This window comes from Aricia agestis, chromosome 11 (assembly GCF_905147365.1).
Source record: "Aricia agestis chromosome 11, ilAriAges1.1, whole genome shotgun sequence".
Classification (NCBI taxonomy): Eukaryota; Metazoa; Arthropoda; class Insecta; order Lepidoptera; family Lycaenidae; genus Aricia; species Aricia agestis.
In genome coordinates, this window is record NC_056416.1 from 3,439,373 (window position 1) to 3,455,095 (window position 15,723).

General features: G+C 36.0%; 1 protein-coding gene across 1 annotated transcript in view; it reads right to left on the reverse strand.

Annotated features, from left to right (window-relative positions):
* LOC121731790 (sodium-dependent dopamine transporter) overlaps window positions 1-15,723 on the reverse strand; it is a 39,557-nt gene that overhangs the window by 14,083 nt on the left and 9,751 nt on the right. The window contains exons 3-4 of the mRNA XM_042121416.1: window positions 2,136-2,270; window positions 441-595 (exon numbers count right to left, since the gene is read on the reverse strand). Of these exons, the coding sequence (XP_041977350.1) occupies window positions 441-595; window positions 2,136-2,270 (290 nt within the window). The remainder of the gene's footprint in view (window positions 1-440; window positions 596-2,135; window positions 2,271-15,723) is intronic.

A 15,723-nucleotide genomic window follows, 5' to 3' on the forward strand; every position in this document is an offset into this window, starting at 1 on the left:
GGAAATTTTTTCCAATAAATTTTTAGTATAGTGAGTGACCCCCTGAAATGCTGCGACCGCGCCTGAAATCACTACACTCGTCACTCACTCAGTGTACGTGATGATACAAAAATATAAGCTTAGATTTGCAAACTGCCTGGCTTTTTCATCATGGAAAAGATCAAGAAAAATTCGGATCCAAAAAATTATTAAAATACTATTTGTAAGGTACCTCATGTTAGTTTTCTTACTATTTTTTTATGACGAGAAAACGTCCTAACCACGAGTATGCCAATTGCCACAACATGCAGTGCATCATAACTATTTTAAACACAATGCGATGGTGTTCCTGCTTTGCCTTGGAGCTTCCTCAGAGTTACCGATATATCTTGATCCTTCTTATTTTTAACTTGATCCACTAGACGTTATAATAAAAGTTACTACAATGTTAAACTACATACCGGCTGGCATAACGGCGTGTTCCACTCGTTGTTACAGTTGGTCCACGGCAGCATGGTGGTGAACGATGCGAAGAAGAACCGCAGCGCCCACGCGATTATCACGTTGTAGTAGAAGTCCACGTAGAACGCTATTAGCACCACCGCGTACCCGATACCTGGGAAAGAAAAAACTCGCTAAATAAAAGTTTACTGACATACAGTATACACCATAATATGACTTAGTAGTCATAACATATTATATAGTTGGTTATGTAAAAAGCGTGCTCACAGCGGTGTTGAGTATATTTACTTTGTCCACTTCATAATCTGTCAATACTCTATGTTAGTCTATCTATGATTATTGCATCTATTATCTATGACAATATGTCAAAACTTTACTCTGTAACTTTTGTGCTCTGCTAATAAAATGGTGCCCTTACTTTTGTGTTAATTATTTACCAAAAGAAATCTAATACGTTTATATCGCAATTTTGTGCTACCTGAGATTAACTTATAAAACAAAAAATAACCGTATTATATCGAACTATGAGCACCTAGAAATCTAGTAAAACTACGTCTTGCTCTTACTCAAGTTAGCTCTTACAAGGGTACCAAAAATACTTCTTGAAGTAAAGGCGTGAATACGTTGGTAAAGAAAAAACTTTGACATACTTTAAACTCTTCCGATTAAGTCTTAACAGAGCGTTGAGTGTTTCACGTTTAATTCCATACAACAAATTGACCATAGGGTTTTTTAACCAGTACAAACATTTTGTCGCTTAACTTGAAACTTGAAAATAATAGACAATATCGGCAAGAAAAGTTATTATACCACGTATTTAAATCATTATGTATCATGTAGATTAACTTTCTAACATATAAACGTACATAAATGTAAATACATTCCAAAAGAACATAAATCACAAACAATCCTTTCAGCATTAACTCGGACAGAAGTTTCCACTCCATTACCGATTTTATTCCTGAAAAAATTACATCGCAGCCACTCAGGCGAACGTGACCCAGTGAAATCGCCGTAAGTCGCACATCTACCGCCTTTGAGAGCACTCAGGGGGAGTGGTGTCAATTATGTGTTAAGTGCGATCCGGGGGTGAATCACAACCTTTATTTTATTAAAACGGCTTATGTCAAATGGAATTTTCTGCTCGAATATTTTTGTGGAATTGTTATGGAGTGAAATAGTTTTTTAAGATGTTTTCCGGTGCTGCACACTTTACTGTGTATGATTGTCTAAGCGTTTGAGCTTTGGTATAAAGAAGTACAATTTCAATTAATAAATGTGGCGATGAAGCCTGCTCGGTTTACGTATAATTAGTCCTAAGTAAATATTTATGCGTGTTAGTGCTACAGTTGTGTATGGTATGGTATAGTAGGTTACTATATGTAAAAAACTGCGCATTTCGACACCAGTAGTTAGTACTTACATAAAATTACAATGATGTCGTTGCCGCCTCAAACATCATAATATATAATAGGGTGTAACAAAACAATGTGATGCCGTACTTTAGGATATTTTAGGTATTAGTCCCGTGTTCACTGTTGTTCACAATTTTTTTTTCACTTTTGTATGGGGAGACTCGTGATGCTGAGGCGAAAAAAATTTGGTCTTCCAACGCTGCTACTTTCACAGTGAACTCTTTACAAGGTACCCTAGAGTATCATCACTTAGTTATGTTATACTCGGTAGAAGCTTACCCTTGAAAAGCGGCACCAGCCTCCCCCAGCAGGTGATGGCGCCCTTCCGGTGGAACTGGCCCAGCGCCAGCTCCATGTAGAACAGCGGGATGCCGCCCACCACCAGCATGATGCAGTACGGCACCAGGAACGCGCCTGGGGACAATGTGAAAGTAGATAAGTTACGACTAGTTCTCTATAAGTGAGAAATTAAATCCAAGAAAAATGTACCAATTTCTGACTGTGTTTGATACCCAAGAATTGGCTTTCAAATATCAAATTAATCCTCGATGTCGATACTAGAGAGAGTCGTGTCTTTTGAAACGTAAGCTTTGCAGCGGTGCACGAAATGTGCAGCCTGTAGCCAAAAAAAATTGTTCAATAAGACCAAAGTATAGTAAAGAGGAGATATTTTATTATATATATTCACAAAAGCACTAAAATTCAGTTATTCTGCAAGTAAATTTATTTTAAAACTATACAACTTCATAAGTTCATACCATTACAAAAAGTCACAACTCAACTATTAAATAAAAGCTCGACAATATTGCAGGATGAGTGGCTCCGTAAAGTTTTTACACCCTATTTACTTCAAAAGCTCCATAGAAATCTCGGATCGGGCAATTCCGTCATAATTTCATCGAGAGGGCCGACGGGAGGGCTGGGGGGTTGAGGGGCAAATTGTGTGGTAATTGCCCTTTTAAGTCCCTCATCTGCTTACGAGCTTTTATGATTCCGTGGAACTTTCGGGCGATAATAGTTGTAAAGTTGCATCGCAAGTTCAATAGATTAATAAATTACTAAACAGATATTATAATTGTTAAAGATTGTATTGGTTGTCCGACGACCTCTGTGGCTCAGTTGGTGACGACGTCTGTGGCTCAGTTGGTGGGCTTTTGGTAGCTCTAGCCGGGGGTCGCGGGTTCGAATCCCGCCGACGGAACAAAAAGTTTTCAAAGTTCCTGGGTCATGGATGTGAATTAAATATGTGTATCATATAATAAAAATCTTAAATATATGTATAGTATAAAAGTATTAAATATATTTCCGTTGTCTGGTACCCGTAACACAAGTCCTTCGGGTACTTAGCACAGGGCCAGACTGATGTGGTGTGAAGCGTCCATAGATATTATATTATTATTATGTTATTATCTGAGAAACTATTTTATAAGCAGATATGAGATAGCGGACCTACGTGTAATTCGGTCCGGCAATATCAAGCCCAGCCGATAGATTACGTCGGCCAACATTCACTTTTAAGTACCTTCTACTATGAACTGCCACCAGCAGTATTTCCGGACCTATACGACCTGCAAACCTTCAACAAGAGATTCCCTCTTAAAAGGCCGGCAACCCACCTGCAGCTCGTCTATGGGCGACGGTAGTTGCTTTCCATCAGGTGACCCGTGTGCTCGTTTGCCCCCTTATTTCATAAAAAAAAAACTAATACGATGATCTGCTTATGAATCAATTATACAAATAATATCAACTTACAAAGTATCATTAATGTTGTCCACTGTCAATGTAATTAATTGACTGGACGAAGGCGTAAGAACTCCTAAACGAGCCACTTCCGCCGGACGTGCATTCCGGCCTCATCAGAGATTACCGTTTACGAGAACGACGCTTGTTCTTAAATTAGCTTCGGTGTGTAAATTAATGCATTGTTTTACGTACTATACTAGTACCAAAGGAGTATTATCCTATCTCATGCAATTTTCACTCTCAGAAACTCTTGATTCCCAAATTGGCGTTATTGAAGTAAAATTCCTACGTGCAGATTTTCTGTGGTGCAGATATTGTTCGACACGACTTAAACAACTGCCGTATTGTAAAATAGCGCTAACATTGCGTATGGTTATTACATTACCTCTTAGAGAATCCTTATGTCCATCATGATGTAGAGGTGTTAGCAGTTAGATATTCAAATGAAAAGAAAAGAGGCAATTTGGCAAAGCGTAAATCAAATTTAGAAACAACAATCGGTATTTAAAACTAAGCTCAGGTACTGAAAATTTGAATTTGGAAAACAGTAATCGGCTTGTACCTATTTAAATATTATAACAGCACTTATATTCATTGGTCTTTTCGAGAAAAAAAAAATTGGCCAAGTGCGAGTTGGACTCGCCCATGAAGGGTTCCGCAGCAGCAATAAGGTTTATTTTTATGAAATTAAGAGGGTTTTGATTTATTTTTATGTTTCAGTAGATTTAATGAAAGTTTATTTAAGGTTTACCATTTATGACGTATAAAAAAAACTACTTGATAGGTTTCGTTCAAACCAATTTTCGTTGGTAGTTTTTATAGTAATGTACATCATATATTTTTTTAGACTTATCATGGCCCTACTTTAGAAGTTAGAGGGGGGGACACACATTTTACCAATTTGGAAGAGTCTCACTCGCAAACTATTCAGGTTAGAAAAAAATGATATGAGAAACCTCAATATGATTTTTGAAGACCTATTTATAAATACCCTACACGCATAGGTTAGATGAAAAAAAATTTTTTTTGTTTCAGTTGTACCTATGGGGACCCCTAAAATTTTTAATAAATTTTCCGTTTTTGTATCAAAATCTTAATGCGGTTCACAAACTACATCTACTTACCAATTTTCAATAGTGTAGCTCTTATAGTTTCGGAGAAAAGTGGCTGTGACATACGGACGGACAGACAGACAGACAGACAGACATGACGAATCTATAAGGGTTCCGTTTTTTGCCATTTGGCTACGGAACCCTAAAAACAGCCTTATTAGCGGGAATTCAAATTTGTAATAATAGGTTTGGTAAAAATCTAACTTCGACTATTTTTGTTCTCATTCAACTTTACTTTTCCCGGTGTAGTTTTATCTCGCAAACGCCTTGTCTCTACATCTACAGGCATGAGAATAAAAACCGTCAGAATCAAACAGAGTGCGTTTCAAACACGTTTGAAATTCGAACACATCCAGTACATCGCCAGAACAACCCGCACTGCCAATCAATGATTTCAACTAAGCTACGCCCGCGTCCGACATTCAGTTATCTAGCCAGACTCAAACCTAGACGCGTGCTCACAGCTCTTCAGCCACTCGACAGAGGTCAGGTGAATGCATCCTAAATCGCGCTATGGTTAACCAGTTTTCGTATATAAAGGCTCCGAGATTCACCATCGTCGTGTCGTGTAAGTGAAGACAAAAGTAATATAATAATAATAATACCTCCCACACAGATTTCGGTGACGGTGGCCGGTTTTATTAAAACCAGGCCAGGCTACACAAGAGTAATTTTATAGTGCCCAATGTGTGCGCAGTACACAAGAGCACTCTCTATTCCTTTACTCTCATAACCCAGTGGGACGGACGACCGACACGACTGGCGAGAGATCCCCATCCCATCCGACACATGGATCATCTTACTTGTCAGACAATCAGGTAATCAGCCTGCATTGTCCCAACCAAACTTGGAAATAGCATGTTTCTAACGCGGGAATCGAACCCACGAACTCCGAGAGTCAAGAGCCACGCCATAAACCACTGGACCACGGAGGCGTTAGGCAAAACTCCGTATGTGGGAGGACGATTCCTGTGCCGGAGCCGCGTATCCGATGGATGGTGTCTTCCTGCTGGTCTAGAATCTAGGTTCTGGAGAGACTAGACTAGGCTGAGGCACCACGCCGATCGAGTATGTCACCAGTTTTTAAAAACAATAATATTAATAGTAATCTATATATATAAAACTCAAAGGTGACTGACTGATTGACATAGTGATCTATCAACGCACAGCCCAAACCACTGGACGGATCGGGCTGAAATTTGGCATGCAGATAGATGTTATGGCGTAGGCATCCGCTAAGAAAGGATTTTGATAAATTCCAACCCCAAGGGGTTCAAATAGGGGATGAAAGTTTGTATATAATAATACTTCTTAAAGCGAGCGAAGCCGCGGGCAAAAGCTCGTATAATATAAAAGTTTATAAATGTTTTTATTATTTATAAACTTTCGTATGCAATGACTAATTATAAAACAAAATTGATTAATTAAAGAACCAACAACAACGAACATTTAGGATTACGTTAATTATTAATTCTTATTTAATACGCATTTTATAACATAAATCTATCATTGAATTAAATACTTACGTACTTCACACTTTTGACTTTTAGCAACAAATAACAATACATAGTATATTAATTGGTTCACACAATAAAATAGCTACAAAATTTCGGTAAATCCATTTTTTTCATAATAATATTATTAAATTATATACGTATTTCTCAATTACTTTTACAACAAATTAATAAAATCCTAAAATCTTTGAAACAATCATTAGTCGCTACCCATCAACACTAATAAAGAAAAAAAACTTTCCGAGAAATCCTCCTGCTTAACTTCAATATTTTCACAATCCACTACACTCATACAATATCGAGAATCTCAGCTTTGTCTCGGCACTCTCTTGGGAGGGGGACAAGAGGGTAGGAGGGAAGATAGAGGGGAAGACAGGGGGAAAGGGATTTACTTTATTGCCGGATGCAACAGGTCGGGGTTAGCATAAGTCGGCCAAAGTGTCTCAACTTCTCCATCATTTATCTTTGAGAAGTTAGAGGTACGTCGACAGTTATGTCAGAGAAAATATTGTTTTTTTAACCAACTATGATAGAAAAAGGGTCATGTATGCATTTACTCGAAAATAATACGATCTTATCGAGTAAATGCACAATATCATAAATACCAATATTATAAATGCGTAAGTGTATCTATCAGCTGTCTGTTAGTATTTCTGTCTGTTTGTAACCTCTTCTCGCCCAAACCGCTGAGGTCCATACTAATATTATAAATGAGAAATTGTGTCATATGTCTTAAGTGTGATATGCGTCTGCACAAACGCGAGGTTTATCGGCAACGACGCAAGATTACAAGCATATATACATGTAAATGATAGCGCAGTCGCGCGTTCGCGGCGCATATAATTCCAGCCATAATAAATAGCGACATAGCGATAAGACTTAGCAACGAATCTTTAAACTTAATTGTTTCTAGGTGCGACAAAAGTGTTCCGGGATATATTTCATTATCCCGGGCCATCCCGGCGGGATCGGCGGGATGGGGATGATTGGAATCCCGTCCCGGTATTAGATCATCCCCCGGGAGGATATTGTTTCGTATCGGAAATGTGCTTATTGACTTAATAATTCTCGGTTCACTTCATTCCGATATTGAGATTTCAATTTTGATTGTGGTTTAAATTGTATTAGTGGATCAGTGGGTAATAAATACTGAATAGATCTATCATAGAGATTGGAGACATAATTCATATGAATTATTGAGTAAGAACGACATCATAATCACTAGCACATAATAATTATTATAACACTATAAAATCATAAGTTCAAGAGTTGTTATAATAACAAATACTTGAAATTTAAACTATGAGTATATATAATTTTAACTAGCTGTTGCCCTCGACTTCGTCCGCGTTAGTATAGTAGATCAAGTATTATTTATTGTACAAAAATATTCAATGTACAGCATTGACTTTCTTACGATTTTATTATATTATATAGATGTTCCGCGCGGCTTCGCTTGCGTAATTTAGGAATTTCACGCGACCGTACATTTTTTCGCAAAAAAATAGCCTATGTCGTCCCTTAACGTGGTCTATTCTTCATGTTTGCCAAATAACATAAAAATTGCTCCAGTAGTTCTTAAGAATCTTAAGATAATAAGCAATTTCATATAATTTCCCCCGTTTTTTTCCATATTTCCTATTAGTCGTAGAATAATAAAATATAACCTATGGCCTTTCTCGATAAATAGGTTATCTAACACTGAAAGAATTTTTCAAATTGGACCTGTAGTTCCTGAGATTAGCGCGTTCAAATAAGCCCTTTCAAATAATTTCCCCCCATTTTTCCCACACTTCCCTCTATTTCTTCGCTCTTATTAGTCTTAGCGTAATGAAATATAGCCTATAACCTTCCTCAACAAATGGACTATCTAAAACTGAAAGATTTTTTTAAATCGGATCAGTAGTTCCTGAGATTAGCGCGTTCAAATAAGCCCTTTCATATAATTTTCCCCATTTTTTTTTTTCACATTTTCCACTATTTCTTAGCTCTTATTAGCTTTAGCGTGATCAAATATAGCTTGTAGCCTTCCTCAATTAATGGGCTATCTAACGCAAAAAGAATTTTTCAAATTGGACCAGTAGTTCCTGAGATTAGCGCGTTCAAATAAGCCCTTTCAAATAATTTTCCCCCGTTTTTTTTAACATTTTCCTTTATTTCTTCGTTTCTATTAGTCTGAGCGTACTAAAATATAGCCCATAGCCTTCCTCGATAAATAGGCTATCTAACACTGAAAGAATTTTTCAAATCGGACCAGTAGTTCCTGAGATTAGCGCGTTCAAACAAACAAACACACTAACAAACTCTGCAAAATTATAATATTAGTATAGATTAAAGTTATAAGTTAAGAAATGGAATATTATGAAAGGTAAATTGAAATTACGTTACGTCAATTTTTACTGACGCCTACGCCGTGCTACGCGGTGCTACGCCGTGCTACGCCGTGCTACGCGGTGCTACGGCGTAGCTCAGTCTTGTACTTTGTTTATATATATTTTTCAAAATTATAATTTGGTACATTACTACACATGTACTTTAATACTTCATATTAAGTTACCGAAGTATTTAAATATTAAGACCGGATACAAGTAGCTGCGACTATCCATGTTCGTTTTCAAGGTGTATGTGAAGAGTCTGTATGAGTAAATGAAAATGTTGTATCGCGACCCGCCCCGGCATCACACGGGTATAAAATATATAGCCGATGAAAAAATTATTAAAATCGATAGCCTATGATATTTCACGTGGTCTACTTCTTATCTGTGCCAAGTAACATAAAAATTTCTCCAGTAGTTCGCGAGATAAGCCCCATCAAATAATAATTTTCCCCGTTTATTCCACATTTTCCTCTATTTTTTCGCTGCTATTAGTCTTAGCGTGATAAAATATAGCCTATAGCCTTCCTCGATAAATGGGCTATCTAACATTTTATAGAATCATCAAAATCCGTTGCGTAGTTTTAAAGATTAAAGGGACATGAGGGAAAAAAGCGACTTTGTTTTATAATATGAATAGATTATTACAATTTTTAATAACGTATTTTTTCTGAATATATTTAAATACCAGTTATCATACAGTGTGCTCACGCATACTTACTAGTGTTTAATTGTAACTTCATTAATCATTTTGAATTCCAAAAGGCTAACCACCTTAAATTTCACTTACAAAACGCTTTTATTTATTTATTTTTTGTTACTTATATTTGTTGTTGATCAATTTATTACTATAATTTCGACCTTTGGGCTTATATTTTAAAAGGGTATTAATCTATAACTCCTTACTATTATAAAGGGCAGGCCAACGCAACATTTCATTTACGGCTATACCTGTAGTAAATCCGTCATAATAGGGCTATCAGTCATTAGTGAATGTCGTAATTGATCGTGCACTTCATCATACCGCCCCCGCCATCCGTCACGTCACGTCACGGCGCGTCACGGCGCGTCACGCTACGTCACGTCAGCTGACCGAGGGTACAACCCTTTAGTAGGTGGAAAAAGTTTGGGAGTGGATTGAAATACTGTTAAGTATGTCACAGTATGAGTAATGAGAATATAAGAAGAATTTTGTAATTATATTTATTGCTACCAAATGTCCATTGAAAACAAAAATATTTATTCTGTTTCAAAAGTACAAATAAGTGTCGAATTCAAACTTCCTACATGTCATGAAACAGACATATACTTCTTCAAACTTTGAATTAAACTCAGGTAACAAGTAAACGAACAATTTCTATGCTATTGCATTCTAATGATGTAGCTCGTAATATTATCATTCTCGCAGAAATTCGTACATCGAACTGGAACGGTACATTTTCTGCGAATAACTACTGCATGACCTCTCCGGGACAATATTTCATACTGTAGTATCACAGTATAGCAATATTTATGTCATATTGCTATACTGTGGTAGTATGGAGATATTGTCCCCATATATTGTGTTCTATGTAAATTGGTTCAGCAATTTCTGGCGAAAAAAAAACAAAAGACATCGACTAGCATATAACACACCTTTGAATTTACAATGTTATAATTTAAAAGCAACAATATTGTTAAATACATTTATTTGGTAGCTGTGTTCCATGCTTGTACAATATTTCTTATCAATATATTAATACGCAAGCGAAAAACTTTGTATCCCTTTTGACGAAAAATGCGGAAACGTAGGTGAACTAAATTTTGCACAGTTATAGTTTATATGGTGAAGGAGTGCATCGAGCTAATATTATTTTGAAATTATGCTTTTACAACACATTTTTTTAACAAATAAAACATTACACACACACACTACAATACGCACACTCAAGAAAATGACAGATTTTTGAGTGACGAACCTATACATATATACTAATTTATACTCTTTTATTTATGGTTGAAGTCTGTTGGCAACAAGTTGACAAATTGAAAATAGATTATAGATTTTTTTTTTTTATTGAATCTTAGATACTATTAGACAATGTTTACACGGCCAGTCTAAGATCAGTTGAGTCCCAGAGACGAGAGTTGAAAAAAATATGATATGGTAGTCCTAATGTTGTTAAAACTAAGGTCGAATTTCGACCATTGGGCGATCTCTAGTAACAAAAATATAACAAACTTACAGTAACGCTACAAAGCGTCTATGTAACTAAATAAAATTAGTGTCAGCTGAAATTGAATTGGTATCGGCGATCGCGACCTTAGACCCCTCGCCGGGGGTGTCAGGGGTAACAGGGGTCTGGGGGAGCAGCAGGCTGGAGGGGTCGAGGGGTCCATTACGTAATTACCGTTACTGTGTTACGGTAACAAAGTTGCCAGCGCTTTGATAGTCAATTACGGCCGGACGCGGAGGATGCAATTAGCTTATGTTGAAGACTGGTGAAGTTGGGTTGAAGATTCATAAAACGAACGTTTATGTGTAGTATTTGGTGTAAGAATAGTATAAAATAAAATGCATCACCAGTAATTAGTCACCAGTAATGAAATCCAAAATAATCATTATGGTCATTTTAAGAAATTTATTCGGCTTAGAGTCATTTTAACTATTTTATTTTAAAACCGTTTTTAACTGTGTGTTGTTTAAAAATAACTCTTTCTTGATATCCTGAAAGTTTCTATAAAGGCTCCAAGTTAATGTACATAATAATTATTATTACTTAATACTATTATATTATTTGATTCTTTTCTTTGCCTGGTAACTCCAGGTAAAGAAGAAAAGGTACTTAAATGCCTGGTAAAGGCGTTTTCTATAGGGCTCTTGGATATCTCTAGTGGCGCGGCGAGTGGCAGATTCAGGCAACACGTGTCCGTCAGAGTGCGATCAGCTGTGAAATACGGTTTACTAGTTTTAATGAAAACACGTTGAAAATGCTAAAAAATGCTCTGAAATAGGAATATATGGGCGGTACGAGGTACTGTTGTGTTGTAGGGTGCAAAAATTCCCAGTCTTCGAATCGTGAATTAACGTTTTATTCGTTCCCGAGACGGAATTGGGAAACGTATGGAAATCAACATGCCGATTATTAATCATGCTTAAATCTAAATCTCGCATGAATATTACAAAAATATCACGTGCAAGTTATTTTAATATCATTGTTTCATTATGTATAATAATATATATTGTAATTTAAAAAACGATATAATAAAAAATAACAAATAAAATTATTGTCGGTTCAATATTTCAGAACAATACTTATTCCTTCAATATTCACTTTTGCATTTATACTTTTGTCATAATAAGTATACTAATTACTGATATTACTAATTTACTAATAATATTATAAGTGCGAAAGTGTGTCTATCTGTTACCTCTTAACGCCTAAACTGCTGAACAGATTTTGCTGAAATTTGGCATGGATAACTCCATACATCCTTAAGAGTCCCGAAAAAGGACATAGGCAGTGGCGTAACTATAAGATCCGGGCCCGTGGCAAATTGATGGGGCTCTATCAGTAAAAATCGTCACGTTAATAATAAAACAATATTATGTACTTAAAAAATGTTGCCGTTTTGAGCCGGAGGCCCGTGGCATTTTGCCAGCCCTATAGTTACGCCAAGCACTGGACATAGGATACTTTTTGTCTCCGGAAAATGTACGGTTTCCGAATCCCGCGCGGTTACTCCGTTGTGCAAGAGTTATGGCACAACGGAGTTGCGGGCGTCATCTAGTAAATATGTATAATATATTATTACATATTAAAATTTTCTTTGATAATGAAATACAATATCTTCATTTTCCATTTTTATTTTGCATGTACGGTTGAATAGTTGCTGAAAATATATTTGTTTACATTATTCAACTATTCATAAATTTTCCAATTAATACATAGCTCCACTTTCACGTCGTACAGTCGATTACCTACTCTGGTCTGTGGTATTACTTTTACACGGATGATTTGCTCTCCATCATCATGGATTTCGAAGACCTCATGAACATGATTGCCTTGGAATTAGTTTGTGCTCTATAATTTTTAATTAGGTAAACAACCTGTTATTAGTAATAAGTAATAACTAATAAGTAATAGGTAACTAATAAGATGATCTTACAAATAAATAAATACACAGTAAAAAATCATATTCAATGAATTTGAAATAAATATTTCATGATCGTGTATATTTAAGTAAAATATAGCTTCCGATACAGATTTTTCGCGGAAAAAGTCTGTGGAAATATTCCGAAATCCAAACTTAATAGTAATTTGGCTCATTACTTTTTATTGTGCTAAAAATATAAACAATTACCTACCAAAAAAGTGCAGTGGCTTGTATGAGAATCATAATATGATTATGAGAAAAGCGGTCACGAGTTTCCGCCGTCAACCGACCCGCGGCGTTGCCGTAGCTTAGCAACGATATCCAAGAGGCCTATTTCTGGTAGCTTTTTATCTATCTTCTATATATTAATACGTGAGAAAAAAACTTTGTTACCCTTTTGACGAAAAATGGGGAAACGTAGGTGAATGAAATTTTGCACAATTATAGTTTATATGGTGAAGGAGTGCATCGACCTAATATTATTTTGAAATTATGCTTTTATCATAAAAAATTTTAACAAGTAAAACATTACACACACTACAACACACACCCTAGGAAAAATGACAGATTTTTGAGTGACAAGCCTATGCATTCGAATTATACTCTTTTATTCATGGTTGAAGTCTGTTGACAACAAGGTGACAAATTGAAAATCATAGACATAATAATATATACCATAGACATAATACGACAGTATATATTATGTCTATGATATATACTATAGGTTTATGTTGAAAATAGATTATAGTTTTTTTTTATTGAATCTTAGATACTATTAGACAATGCTTACACGGCCAGTCTGAGATTAACTGAGTCCCAGAGACAAGAGTTAAAAAAGATACGATAGAGTAATATTTTTTTTTACAAAATATAGGTAGTAGTCCTAACTCCTAATGTAGTTGAAACTGAGGTCGAATTTCGACAATTGGGCGATCTCTAGTTTTAAGTAGTTATCTGTCTTATTTCCTATTATTATATTTTTTTACCAAATAAATATCGATTTTATTACTCTCTACACTCAAGAAATCGAATCAAAAAGCAATAAAAATTAAAAATATCTAGTTCTCCTTTCCACAAAGGTCGTAAATAAAGATTCTCACAGGACGTAAAAGCATATCACCATAATCTGCCGACGACAGCCGGACTTAGCCGGAGGGACATACGCAGCCATTCTACCTCTCAGAGCCGCTTAGTACCAAAGACATAAAGTTCACTTTCCTTTACAGTGCTTAAAACTTTACCGTATTATGGTGTGAGACGCTCATTTTATTCATTTCCGGTGGAGAACCACTTCCGGCTGCACGGAACAGCTCATTGTTTTGATCTTTGAGATGTGAAGCTTGAAGTGATGCGAATAAACTTATTAATTTTTCAAGCAATGCGGGCTTTATTTCTTGTATATGTCGTAGGATTATTTGATAAATCGAATTTTCGCGAAAATTCTAGGGATTTTTCGAAAACACGGATAATTTTCTAATTCACCATTATCTAATTAGATAATGGTGATAACATTTTTCAATCATCCTAAAAAAATTAGGTTTTTTGGGAAAACGCGAGTTGCCTTAGTAACATTGCACATTCTTAACGCTGATTGGCTTGATTTTTGCTTACTGGCCAACTTTTATTTTGATTGGTTACTATCTTTTCCTATGTATCTTTGAGGTAAATATAGATAATTATAAAGGACATAACTTCGGAATTAGTTTCTGGTTCTGTTTAACTTTCAGCACTAATTTCACATGTATCAGTCATTTTGTATTTACAGACACACTTTTAGATAACTTTTTGCACTAATTTTCAAGTCCAACTGCAATTTTAAACACATTAAATATCAAAAACTGCTAGCTCGCTTACAAAAACAACCACAAACAAAACAACGCGTGACAATGAATTGACATTTAAAACGTCAAATCTTCAACCAATCAGAGAAGATTTTGTTGTGAGGCGCTTAAACCGACCAATCAGTGATTTTTTTCGATAATAACTAACGATTCGTTTTGCAATCGTACTAAGGCGACTCGCATTTTCGCGAAAACACTACCTTGTGTCAGTAAGATTAAAAAATGTAATCAACATTGTCTAATTATCCGTGTTTTCGCGAAAACCTTAGAATTTTCGCGAAAATTCGATTTATCAAATCATCCTACGACATATATAAAGGACATAAAGTACATAAAGCCTGTATGTCTTTTGCTTATAATTAACAAGATGTTCCGCGCGGCTTCGCCCGCATAAATTAGTAGCCTATGTCGCTTCAGGTGATCTACTCAGTAGTCTGCATAATAATATGTGCCAAATAACTTAAAAACTTATTCGGTAGTTTGCGAGATAAGTGTCTTCAAACAATTTTCCCGTTTTTTCCACATTTTCCTCTATTTCTTCGCTTCTAAAGGAAATTTAAAATTTCGCGTATTCCTCTTATTCGCGTACTCCACTAAGGAATTCTCAAAATATAACGTCTAAAGTGGTATGGCATCAGCCAGGCACTGTCCAAGAAGCGATAAAAAACTAAACGTTTATAACATTCACCACCACGTATTCACCACCATTTTTTCAAGAACATAATACACTTACAACACTTGAAAGTAGCTAACATACATACCTAGAATAGTATAATACGCACACTAATACACATCTTAGAGCGTTTAAGCGTTCAATTAGCAAAGGAAGGTGTAGCTCTCGAGCTGGGCCTCAGGCCTCGAGGGCTCTAGGCCAGGCCGTACTAGTGTGGAGGGCCCTACAGACGGCCTGAATGCAATCAGCGCTCTAAGTCTCTATTAAGGCATTTCATGTGGAGTTTATAATACTTTTCGTGGAGTGTTTGGAGCAAATATTTCTTGTGTTTGATGTGTATCCAATTTTTCAGTTGTGTAATATTTAATTTGTCTGTTAGCTATTCAAGTCTTCACGCTGTCAAGCGTTTTGGAACGAAGTTCCTTATCGCGCGTTCGGCGTAAAGGAGGAGAACGATATTTGACCTCGACAC